Source organism: Pyrgilauda ruficollis, unplaced genomic scaffold, assembly GCF_017590135.1.
Source record: "Pyrgilauda ruficollis isolate IOZ18807 unplaced genomic scaffold, ASM1759013v1 scaffold3, whole genome shotgun sequence".
Taxonomy (NCBI): domain Eukaryota; kingdom Metazoa; phylum Chordata; class Aves; order Passeriformes; family Passeridae; genus Pyrgilauda; species Pyrgilauda ruficollis.
The window spans coordinates 21,811,436-21,824,667 of NW_024524377.1; the positions used below are offsets into that span (position 1 = coordinate 21,811,436).

Sequence of the window (13,232 nt, forward strand, 5' to 3'; positions counted from 1 at the left end):
CCGTGCCAAGCAAAAATTGTAGATAAGAAATATCTCTGAGCTAACTTAAATTTTGGTCCATTGCATCACACATGCATAAAGTCTATCAACAGGTCTACAAAATGTTTAGCAGAAGAAATAATTCTAGGGAATATCTGATTAGTCTATAAAAAATTATATGTAATGCTATTTTGAAAATTAAAATACACTCAAAATTATTAGGTGAAGCCTTAGAGTTGTTTTAATATTTAATGTTATTATACCATTCAGAAATTACATTAATAAATGGTAATGATTTATTTAAAATATTGTTTGAAATTTTCATGAGATTCCCAAAAATCTGGAGATCTCCATTTTGAATCTCCATTTGTGGGACAAGTTAATGCATTTCAGAGAACATGCAGAATTCACAAAATGCTTTATGAATAAAATGTCAACATTGAGTATAATGAAATTCAAAATTAAGTATAGAGATAAATTGCACTTTTATATCAATCTAAATTAGTATACTAAGTATATATGCAGAAACCTACCTATTTTCTGTCTGCTTTAAAACAGAGCCACTTGTCAAAAAAACCCTTCAAAAAAACCCACTCCAAAATGCTCCACAATGTCTGCTTTCCATCCTGGCATGCACCAACAACTTCCAACAAACCTCTCCGATGTATTTTAAGAAAGTTCTTTGGCATCTACCACCAACTCCTGCTATCCCCAGTATGGTAACTGCATGTGCACATCATATTTACATATCCATTCCTAATCCTGGTACTAAGCACTAAAATCAAACAGAAAGATTACTGATTGACATATAACAACAAACAAACAAACAAGCCAGTTCCTGATCAGTCTTCACTGTTGAATAAACACATCAGATGACAAAGATGCACTCCAAATCTCCCATAATACACACAAATTTTTACTCCCCCAAACTTTTCAATGTTAGCATTGCACCAATATGCACAGGGATTACCACTATGAGGCTGAAGTAAGTATCTTACTTGCAGACCCCATGAATTTTACTCACAGCATCACAATCCTGCATATGGTGGTAGAGTCAGGGAGCCATTCCCATTCAGAGCACCCACACAGCCACAGAGAGATGCATCTTCAAACTCTTCAGCACACACTTGCACAGTGTGTTATTGTTACTATTCCATGCAAATCTTCCTCTATCACAATATTAAACTTATTTTTCTTGTTTAAAAGTAAATTTAACAAATATTAGTTTTCACACATATCCAGCCACACATTCCACATCACACAATAATCTTTGACTTAGCCATAAAGTGAATTAGTGCAAGAAAATTATCACTACCTGTGTTCAAGAAATAATCAGTATTGATATCTTGGCACACAGCTTTCAGCAGCTGACATAACAAATGGAAATGGATGGTTCATATTAAGGGTTTTCTTCTGTAAACATCAGAAATCTTCTCAAATATATTTATGGATAAATAAATATAAATTCAAAGCATATTGAAGTTACACTTTTTTCCTATTCTGAAGTTGATCAAACTAAAACATTTGCAGTTGTTTCAGACTCTTATCCTATCCAAGTCTAACTATGTCTTTGGAACTTACCTTCTTTTCTCCATAACAAAAATAAATATATTAAAAAACCTAATACTATAATAATTAGAAGTAGTCATATGAACAATATTTTCAAGGGAATTATGGCTAAGAAATTCAGGTTTCCTGTACAGTCTGCTACTGCACTGTAATTCTTAACCAACATTTAATAAAATTAACCCCTTGGTATTTTTTTAGGCAAAGAACATACTTTCTTTAAACTGTATTGTTCCACCAATAAAAAGAGGTACCTTGCAAATGGAAGGCTACGCAAACTGAAGTTCAGATTTTATCATTAAATCTTGCTTGGCACTGCAGACACTGGTGGAATTGCAGACTAGTGATGTGTGTGCTCTTACTCAAAATATCATTTAAATATAATTTAACTGGTTTCTGGTACGTAAGAGCATCAATACCAGGACAGAGCAAACGTCCATCTGTCCCAGTATCTTATATCAAACCATAGCCATAAGCAGATGCTAAAAGAAGAGAAGGAATAAAGGAAGCATTTATTCTGTTTCCCACTAATACTTTTCCATTCCCCACCTGTTTTCATTTGGGACACCCTGAACTGACTGTGGTTTCTACACATTTAAGAGCAGTAAAATGAGGCCTGCCATCTCCATCTGAAGCCTCAAAATCTTTTAGAATTAGCAATCCTTTGGCAGTAAGTTTTACAGTTCTCTTAGCTATTCATTTGGTTTTCAGCCTGATTCTGCTCAGACGAAGCACCATATTTCTTATGTTGCAGAACTGCCATCTATTTGGTCCAGACCCCATCTCAAGTACCTTCCTTTCAGACCAAAAAGTGCCAGCCTAGTCTGCCACTCTCATCCAGAAGCCATTATGTACCTTTACCCATTATCACCCCCTGAACCTTCTCAGTCTCACATTGCCTTTGCTGAGGACACCAGAACCACACACAGTATCCAAGATGTGGTTAAATAACTGCTGGTTTATAGAGCATACAAACATCTGCTTTAGCCTCTACTTACATTCTAATTATCCTTAACATAATAATCCTAACAACTGTTTAAGTGACAGATGACATTTTCCACATGACAAACCTATAACCATACACATTAGGAATGGTATAGCTACAGCTCCTGATCTTTATTCCAAGCTGATGGCATTCAAGTAAGAGATCGATACACTAATAATTACACTGTGTGTAATTACTCCCACTCTTGGACTCACTGTCCTGTTGCCTAGTCAAATCTGTAAAATTGCCATGTCTTTGAAGTTGTGCTGTAGGAAAGAACTTACTTTATTGCTCTAGTCCCACATAAAATCAATATTGCTAAATGCTAATGAAAAAAAACATATCTGCTTTAAGCGACACAAACATTCATATGCACATAAATCACTACCACCTACTCATTTCCATCATATTCTAAATAATTAACTACTCAGCAAATGCAAATCTAAAAAAAAAAAATTCAAAAAAAGCTTTTATTTAATTTTAACTTGTACTACAGTCAAAAAAAGAAACAAACATTGATCAGGTACTCATTTTTCTGCTAAGCATTGCTTTCCAAACCAACTCCAATTACTACTAGCCCTGTTTAATGAGTGTGTTGCAGTTAAGTGTCCAAGAAACATTACATTTGACATTAAATACTCAGAGTATTCTTTTTCCGTAAATAAAAACAATACATCTGTATACAATCTTTTCCCAACCATGGCAACATACAATACACTTATGTTTACCAGGGAATGTCAGCTGCAGAATCCATGGAACGAAATCACAAATCTGTTCAAAGTTTGATGTTGACATGAGTTACCACCATCTATAGCCATCTAACTGTTAGTGTATTATTCACTGGCACCACGATAATTTTGATCCCTAGCTAATCACCTCACTCCAAGTTAAATTACATAGATGTGACAGAGCAGACCTTTGGGAAACGCAAAACCACCCAAGTGTGAAATCTTCCAGTACCTTTCTTGACAGAGCATTTTGACAAGTCTCCAAAAGGCCATGCAACAAACAGGAGAGCAAGGAGAGGACTTGGACAGGAGCAATCTCATTTTGAACCATCTTCAGAACAGTCAACAGATCAGCCAGGCAAAGATGTGCTATCTTCACATAGAAACCCAGCAAGTCACCTTGAATTTTTTCCTATTTACTGTTAGCAATTTATTTACAAGAATTTTCACTCATTGGAGTTACATAGGCCTTTTTTCAAAAGCCATTTTCATATGTTATTTTTAACTGAGAATATTTATTCTATTTCTACTATGCTGTACTAAAACAACACAGAACAATATAACTACAAGATGATTTTTAAACTTTTGTCAAATGACAGGAGGGTGACATAACAATAAGCACTTAATTACCCAAACTCAGATCAGTATGTGCAAAACAGCATTATATTTAGTCATAAGGATTTATTGTTGTTACCCTTAACTTGATCATTCACGTGTCAAATTTTGTTTTTCCAAGACTGCCCGCACTGTGTAAAGATCTGTTTCCAGGATACCTGTAATTGTGGAGTACATAACATCTGTTGCTTTGCATTTTGAGAGCCTCACAAAGAATACTTTCCTATATTCACTTGAGTGTATGGACTGGCAGAACAGATATATTGTCACAGTTCAAATAAACTGACAACTACAGCAACTATTCAGTACTGAAAAGCATCCAACTAACTACCATCTGACGTTGCTCAAACAGGCAAAAGCCAGGAAATTCAGAGTTCAGCACTGAATTCTGTTAATGAACTGACCATTTGTTTAAACTTGCCACACACAGGTGAGAAATAGCCACGTGCTGGACTGGAGACCTGTGAGTTACACCAAGTCATTGAAAAAATCGTTGTCAGTGATTTAATATATTCCTTTGACAACTAAGTGAGAAATTGGGAAAGGAGGAAGTTCTACCAGATCTTAAACATAAATGAATTGTGTTTCATCAAATCCCTTACACATAGGCTACCACACATCAAGTCTCACACAAAAATTCAGGCTTACAACTTCAAATTTTTTTATAACACCTGGTTTTACTGTTCAAATCTGCTCTTCAGCTAAAGCGGGAAGGGTTGCTAAATTGCAGGACAAGAGTTCCAAAACTACTTCCCTAGTGAAATAGTTTGAGATGTACCATCCACACCTTTAGTCCACAGACATCAGTATTTTTTAAACCTGAACAATTGAAAAGAAGATGTTCTAGTAACTTATTTCAAGTCAGCAGTTTAAAGAGATTTTTAAAATGACAACCCAAAAAATTGATAGTTAATGTCTATGAGACAGGAATCAATTTAGAAAAGAAGCCTGGTAAAACACAATTCTACAGCAGTCACAGCACTAAACGACAAAAAGGTCAAATTTTGAAAGGAAACAGCAGATACCACCACAAAACTAGCAGATGTTCCTAAAGGATCATCTGTACAAAAACATAAGCATATGTGAGAGAAATCCAACACTATCACGAAATCAGTTGGTGTCTAACATAATAGCAGTTCCTTATGGCAATATGGTAATACATGTATCAGATACTCAACACATTATGGTTTTTTGTCTGCACATACTGTTACAACATAAGTCATAAAAACCAGGACCACTGATTTCCTCAAAAGGAAAACATTAGTTCCACAACCCACAAATGTTAAGGCACACAGACTACTCTGTTCTTCAGGTTATGTTCTCAGATTTTCTTTAAGACAGACACTTAAGCTTTTTCTTAAATTGTCTTAGTAGGATAAAAATACCTCTGGAGAACTGCATGTCCTGAATAAAAACTTCCTTCTAAAGGCGGTGCGTAATGCAGCCAGATATAACTAAATGAAACAGCAAACAAAAAGGGATTTCTTCTATCCAATATCTATTTGTTTGGGTTTCACATAATTGCAACAGTATCTATTATTTACCTGCTGCGTCTGTGACATACACAGTTAACAAGACATTTACAAGGAGAGGAAAATTGTTTCTCTAAGTTTAGTGTTATTAATTCCAACAAGAGCAGATGACAGACTTCCCTGCTTTTATTTCTATTTTGCAACTGCAGTAGAAAAACCATTTCCATGCATTTTCCAATTAATTACGATTAAAAGTTAAGACAAGCAGGCAATATTTGATGCAATAGAAATAGACAAAGGTGCACAATAGAGGGGTACAGATTCAGGGATGATATGGTAAAATGACAATCAAAGAAAGAATACAACAGCATCTAGCATCTGAAAGAGGGGCTAAAAAAATTAGTGTTTCTGAAGGGCCAAAAACAAGGATAATTAAGAAACTGAGGTAAGAGATTTGACTGCATAGCCCTACTTAGGTAAGGGACTTGACTGGATATTCTTTAATAATTTAAAAAGAACAATAATTTAAACTGAGAAAGGGACTCAGTGTTACAGCACCATTGTGGATATGAAAATATCACTAGCATGGGCATCAAAAATTGGTTAGCACATCAACTTCTTTTTTAATATATACCTTTGGATTCTCTCCATCATGCTATAGAAGCAGGACCATCAATTGACTCTTGCACACCTTTGCCCAAAAGGCACAGTCAAGAGTTGTGAACAAGAAAATTACAGAACCTTGACACCTTTTTTTTAAAAAAAAATCACATTCTACTCCTCATTACCTTATTATGTCTCCTCTAACTCCCAGTGATTCCTCACCCTGTACCACACACCCCCTCACACCACAGCATCACCCTGCATGTCTCCCTGTCCCCAGTGTCCCCTCTGTTCACTCACATCCCTCTCCACAGCACCCACAAACCCCTCCCACACGCACAGGACACTGCCCCAAACCCCCTACACTCCCATAACACATGGGCTCACCCTCAGCACAGCGCTCCTGACTGCCCCCTGATCCCCACCTATCTTCCTCCACTGCCCCTGTGAGCGGCCCAAGGCCAGCAGCAGCCAGGCCTGGCTCGTTCCCGGTGTGCCAGCTGCCCGATGGTGCCCAACGCGCCGTGCCAGGCACCCAGCCACGCACCAGCCCCGCTCCCCAGGCAGCAAGAGGACAGGAATAAAGCAAAGCACAGCCTTACCTGTAATCATAGAACATGGCAAAGACTTAATTATTGCACAGTGCTACAGGAGAAACAGGAAAAAACCCAACCACAAAAGCAAAACCTTTATCCAAGCCTAAAACTTGCTGAGTTTATGGCCTACAAGAGCTTTAAGATAACACAAACCACAAATTCATCAACAGAAAGTTTTGCGTTAAACAGGCCATAAAGAAGGCTTACTTTCTATGAAAGCTAAATAAATCCTGTTATTTCAAATTCCCATTGCAACAGAATCCAACTCACTAACATAAGCAGAACTTAATGTGTATGCAAACCTGAATACACAAATACAATTTTCAAGAACTAGCGTAGAAACTTTTTTCTTGGAACAAAGAATTCAATATCTGATCCCTCTCTTTGGAGAATTAAAGTGCACATACAAGGCCCTATTAGGTATCCAGAGGATGTTAGCCCTTTTCAATGTAAGCAAAGAGGTGCATAAATGTGTGAAATACAAGAAAGAACAGAAAGAATGAAAAAAAACCTAAGTTGTGCCACAAACACATCAACTGATCTTCTGATAAAGGAAAAAAAAAAAAAAACCCCACAAGATATTATGTTCAAAAGTCCCCTGAAATAAAGAACAAATTTTAAGACTCCTTTAATTAGTATATCTTATTTCCACAGTACATTGTAGATTGGTAAATTATTTTGCAGCTTCATGCAGCATTTTTCTAACAGACATTAATTTTACAGACTTCCTGGAAAAAAATTTGAGTGTCTTATAAGTTGAGACACCATGGGATTGTTTAAAACTGCATGCTTTCTTCCTTCAATTCACATCTTAAAGCCATATGTTAATGTGGCACATGAACACCTCACTTTCAGTTACATTTCATATTTTTTACGTGTCTTCCTTAAAAATAGATTTTCTGTTTGGATAACAGATAAGCCACTTGGAGAAAATATGTTCTCTGCATGTCAGACATAGAATCAAAAGCTTTGAATTCAGTTCTCTTGGAACTTCAGTCATTCACATTTTGTAACAGCCAGTTTCCATTTCCATTATTCCTGACTGACCGATAGACTGACAGATGTCTTACTTTAGAGATCCCAAACAGACTATTGGTATCTATTTCAGCCACATCTGTTCCTAAATAGCCTTGGCAACAGGCCACTATGCACTCGGAATTAATTTTAAGTCCTTTATTGCTGACTCTTCACTGTTGAAATACATCAGTGATTCTTTTTCCTTATTGCTGCACTTACATAGAATATCTATAAATGTAAGTTTTAGATTAATATCAACAAGAACTATAGCACACTATAGATAAGAGTAGTACACTTAATATATTGATTTGTTTAAATTCATTATAAAAATATATATTATTTGATTCATTGTGAAATATATATTCAATAGTACATTAGCCTCTGGACTGCTCCAAGATCTTATTTGCTTGTCCATTAATTAATTTAGAAATTATTTTCAATTACCTATACTTAAAAAGCAAGTTTTATCCAAAATATTACTATTATTACCCAAATAGTCAGTCCAGCCTGCACGCTGTCAGTCAGATAATAACTTCATATATCATTCAGTGTAGTACTAAACTGAAGTAGTTTAGTACTAAACACACAAGAAATTACACTTACAAAGTTTTTCAGGATGATCGATACTGGTAAAGCATTGGACAATTGCCAGTTTTGTTAGACTTCCTGCCTGGCAGAAATCTGCTGAAAAAGTGCAATTATTGTTAATCCAGAAACTCTGTGGCAAACTTTAAAAACATGCTGGAGGCTTTAAAAATTATCAGAATTAAACTGGAAACTTAGAAAAATCACATATAATATTCAAATCTGTACTTAAGATAGTTTGCTACAGTTTTGAAGCAGCACTCAGTATGAGAACCTCCACAGTTCAGGGCTGGAATATCAATAGAGAAGTCTTGCCTTTTTCTTAATTTCCATGGTTATAATATAGGAATGCAACATAGAAAGAAGCTAGAGGGACAAACTACCAACTACTGACTGTGAGCTCTGTGTCTCATTGAGGCACTCAGTGCACTGTGAAAAGCAAGCAACCAGCTATGGGTCAGAGGGGTTCTGCCTCCAGGGAGGAGAACGGGCTCAGCTGCACACCCAGGCTGGAGCTGCAGCCTTTCCAAGGGGGCAGCTGAGCCCTGCCTCACGCTTGCCCACGTTCCCACCTGACAGATTCTCTCAGGCTCCACATCCAGTCGCCTGCCCAAGACTCACTTCTGCCATAAGCTCTGTTATAACAAATAACAAAATAAATTCATAATGGGTCATGCTTATTTCAGAGGTAGGAACTTTGCTGTAGAGTGAATAACGAAGGAAGCCATCAAAAATCATCAGCAAGCATGGGTAGCCATCTCTTGGAGATGGAAGCTGCAGAACTCCAGGACAGAGTAAAGAAGGAAGTCCTCCTGATAATCAGGCTGCCTAGAGCCCCCCAGGAACAGCACAGTGGAGCAAAACTACACATACATCACTGTGACATGACTGGGCCCAGGCACAGCAGATGCCCTGTGCTTGGAAGCTGCAGCTTTGAGCTCTGGTAGAATCTGGAGGAGCCAGGGCTGCACAAACTACCACGTGTAAGAGCAAATGATCAGAACCGCAGAGCTGCGGATGACAAACGACAACTTCAGCAAGACAGGAATTCATCTGGAGAACTATGGCAGGTGGAAGGTTAGGAAAAAGGGAACAAAGCAACTACCTTATAGTTCTCTGATTTTGACAGACTGTAGCAATTGCCATATAAGAAAGACCTTTCCCTAAAAGAGGAAGCATCACGACATAAGAGTCCAAGCAAGAGACATTCAGCAGCACTTGCAAAGTGTGAAGACCTGACGACCTCTTAGAACCTCAGGCAAACTACATTAGGAAGCTTTTGGTTTGGAGAGAACATGCATAAGCCAAATCCCAGTGGAAAGACTTGTCCAGAGAGCCTTTAGCCATCTCTGAACACTCCACTGCTGTACTTACCTACGAATGAGACCCTACCACAGATGGCTCCTCCCAGCACCAGTACAGAACACCCCAGGGTAAGTGCTGCTGGGAGCCAAGAACGAGGGAAAGAAAAAACATTCAAGCTCCAGAATCTGCATTTGACTGCTGCAACTGCAGCCTCTCAAAAATGAAACTATTCAGCAGCTCAATGCCACATAGTATAAAACCAAATTGTCAGAGAAAGAAGTTTCACCATGTATTTAATACATGTGCAGTAAAAGCCCAAATCCTGACAAAATTGGCAGCAGTTTGTCAGTGCTGCTTTCCACAGGACTCCTGAAGTCCTGCCATCTGCTATAGGTCTGACTATAGGCATACGTCATTACTTTTCAGGAGCTATGAAAAGTTTGTGATGTTTGTATGAAAGTAGCAACTGAGAGGGGTGAATTTTTCCAAGGAAAACAAACAAACCAAACCAGCCAAAAAAACAAAAAAAAAAAACCAAAAAACAAACCAAAACAAAGTCAAAAACTTACAAATCCCAAACCACAGAATATACTCCCCATTCTCTGGAAGCATGGAGCAATATACACTAGAATCTATTCTTCCTGTCTGAACCTTAATATCCTTCAGTGATGACAATTACAAGACAATTACAGACCCTAGTTCCTGATATATGGCAATGCAGCCTACATTAAAGAAGGCAGAACATAAAGTGACACTCATAATAGAGCTCCACAGGCAGAACGAAATAATTAATAAATCACATTACAGATCACATACACAGAGACCTGTAGACAGTCCCAAAAGAGAAGGAAGAGAGCCTTCAGCACTAAGTAACAGCACTACTTCAGGCACCCAGACTGGCTCCCCAAGAGGAAGGGCTGTGCCCCACACCGGGTGCGGGGGCGATCAGAACTCAGCGGTCCGGCTGAAAAGCAGGTATTTAAGTGTGAGTGCAGCACTGCACTAACACGGTGACACCACGCAGAGGAGAGGAGTCAACAGCAGGGCATGACTGTGTATTTGTTCAGTTTCGGCAGCTCCGGTATCCCAACATGCTCACACTAAATGAGCCATAATGACTTCACCTGCGAGCATGTGACTACTTCTTTGCTTCTCTAAATGCTGACTCCATGGTGATGAGATCTTACCTACAGGAACTTTTAAGTTCTGTCCAATACACTTCTAAAATAAACGTGGTATTTTAAGCCTGGACAAGCTAAACATGCCATCCCGGAAGGCAAACACACTGCCTGGAAACAGCATTCCTGAATACAGCTTTGATTTCTCTTTCATGTAAACACTGGGAGGTCACTGAAATAAACAAGCACTTTTAGGAGTTCAGGAGTGTATATGCAGTTTTACAACTACGTATATGTTTTCACAGTTTCTAGGAAAAAAATATCTCTTTGGATACATTCAAGCAGCATCCTTTGCTTCTTAAACTTTTGTACATAATTTGTTTCACTTGATCAAATCCTGGAACCACACTTTCTCAGTGCGTTGCCGCGTGAACACCACAGAGCAACGACAACCTGCAACAGAAGCCTCAACACAAAACTCAGGCACACCCCGCAAAACCATACTCTCTTCTCTGTACTCTAGTTTATGTAACTGCCAAAGAGTATAAGCCGGGAAAAGTTGATGCCGCAGAAACAAAATCAAATCCTCTTACTGCTCTGCCTGGGGCTAAAGAGGCCATAAAAACATGCTCTCTACCTTCTGTCCCTTTCGTATGACCCACCAAGTAGACAAGGCTCTTGCTAGAGAGAGCTGGTACAGGTACAAGACACTCAAAGCGTTACGAACAATTTCTTTTTCTTTTCAGTCTTCAAAGGAACCTCGAAGGGAACAGAGGTGCCCGACGGCACTGCCTTTAAGCACTTTACAGCAATCCCGGTTTAGGGTGAGCTGCCCGGAGAGCCCCGGCCGCCTCTCCCCGCTCGCCGCGGCCCGGCGCGGGCGGACACCCCTGCCCCGCCCTGCCCCGTCCCACCTGTGGGGCTCTCGGGCAGGATGGGGCTCCAGCGGAGCCGCCGGGCGCTCAGAACCACGTCGCAGCTCCTCTTGCCGATCTCGAAGATGCCCCTGAGGAGCGGCTCGTCCCCCGCCGGGGCCGGCGGGGCCGCGGCCAGCGGGGCCACCCTCCGCCGCCGCTCCTGGGGCGCGGCGCGGGCGCGGCCCTGCGGGAGCCGCAGCCCCGTCCTCGGGCGGCGCCGGGCAGCGGCGCAGCGGGGCTCGGCCCGGGCGGAGCAGGGCGGCACCGGCCGGAGCCGCGTCAGGAGCGCTGAGCAGCGCCCGAAGGCGCTCGGGCGTCTCAGCGCTGTGCTCTCCTCAGTTACTGCTCCAAGGAAGGAACTCTCCCGCTACAGAAATTAGATTTCCATGTCAGAGTCCCAAGTGTTCCACTTTTCTGTTATCATTACAATATTGCTATTACTTAGCTTTAGAAAACCACGATGTGAAGTTCTAATAGCCCTTGCATTCTAAAAAGACTGAGTCTTTCACAAGTTGTGATTCTGACATAACCTTAATGTAAATACCATGTTGGCATTCGTGGTGCAAAACAGATTATTGCCATAAACCCGGGTGGAGGCATCATCCAGCTGTACCCTTCATCCATAAGAATGCAAAATATTGCATTCCAGCAAAACAGTGACTCAGAGTCTGATACTGACTGGTACTGGAACAGATCTGCTATCAAGGGGGCCAGTGCAGAAGAAATGCCCAGAAAGTTTGCATAGTCATCCTTCATCCTCAAATCTTGGATGCAGGGGAGGAAGACCACTTTACTCTTGCTCTATAAATTATAGCCTTCACTGCTTGGAAGTACGACAGCTTTACTCACAGCTGCTGTAAGATTCACTGATGACAATCACGTTACAGCGCAGGGCCATCTTCCCTTTATAAGGTGCTTCTGAGCCTGTAAGGGCTAAACTTGTACATTTATAAAGTTTTATAATGGCATGGTGGCTTACTAGGGTGTGAAAAGGATATTCTTAAAGAAGAAGTTCAGTGATTTTATTTTTAATGTTTGTAACAATACAAATGTAGCTGTCCTGAGAAATAAAGCAATAAATTGAAAACATTTCCCTTCGCTGATGGATACAAAATACAGTTTAAACCACATGTTAGAGTTTCATCCTGTGATGTTTAGCCTTGTAGAAGAGAAATGTTGATTACAGTCAAACCAGCCAATAGCTCACAAGATGATGCATGTTCTCAAGGCACGTTGCCTTCTTTCATAATTCCATAAAAACCAGTACCGAGGTACTTATTATGTAGAGAAGACAGGTTTAAGACACATTTTAAAAGTCATCATGGTACAACTTTTTGATACTTATTTCCATCTATTACTTTGCCATGTTTAAAGTATATTCCAAATATTTGTTAAATATGCAACCCATTTTCAATTTGCATCGAGCCATTAACACAGCTTTTACTGAAATGCAGCCCTCACCAGTTTGCCTTTCTGAATCACATGACCACATAAGGTATATGTTTGCTTAAAGCTTTTAGTAATTATCTCAGTTTTCATTTTGTCCTTTAGATCTTATTTGTTGGGATATAAATACCTCAGCTGCAAAGTTATCATATAGAATAAGATATAAATAATTTAAATTATGTGTAGAGTGTAGAAGTTTTGTGCAAAACATCTTTAAGCAAAAAAAAAAAAAAAAAAAAAAGAGTGGTGAGCCAAACAAGCTTGCCTTAACATTTATCATTCTCATACAGCAGTAGATGA

At 39.4% G+C, this 13,232-nt stretch overlaps 1 protein-coding gene across 1 annotated transcript in view; it reads right to left on the reverse strand.

Annotated features, from left to right (window-relative positions):
• The window catches only part of CERKL (ceramide kinase like), a 51,433-nt gene extending 39,049 nt beyond the window's left edge, over positions 1 to 12,384 (reverse strand). The window contains exons 1-2 of the mRNA XM_041472718.1: positions 12,336 to 12,384; positions 11,484 to 11,828 (exon numbers count right to left, since the gene is read on the reverse strand). Of these exons, the coding sequence (XP_041328652.1) occupies positions 11,484 to 11,828; positions 12,336 to 12,384 (394 nt within the window). The remainder of the gene's footprint in view (positions 1 to 11,483; positions 11,829 to 12,335) is intronic.
• Positions 12,385 to 13,232: the final 848 nt, after the last annotated feature.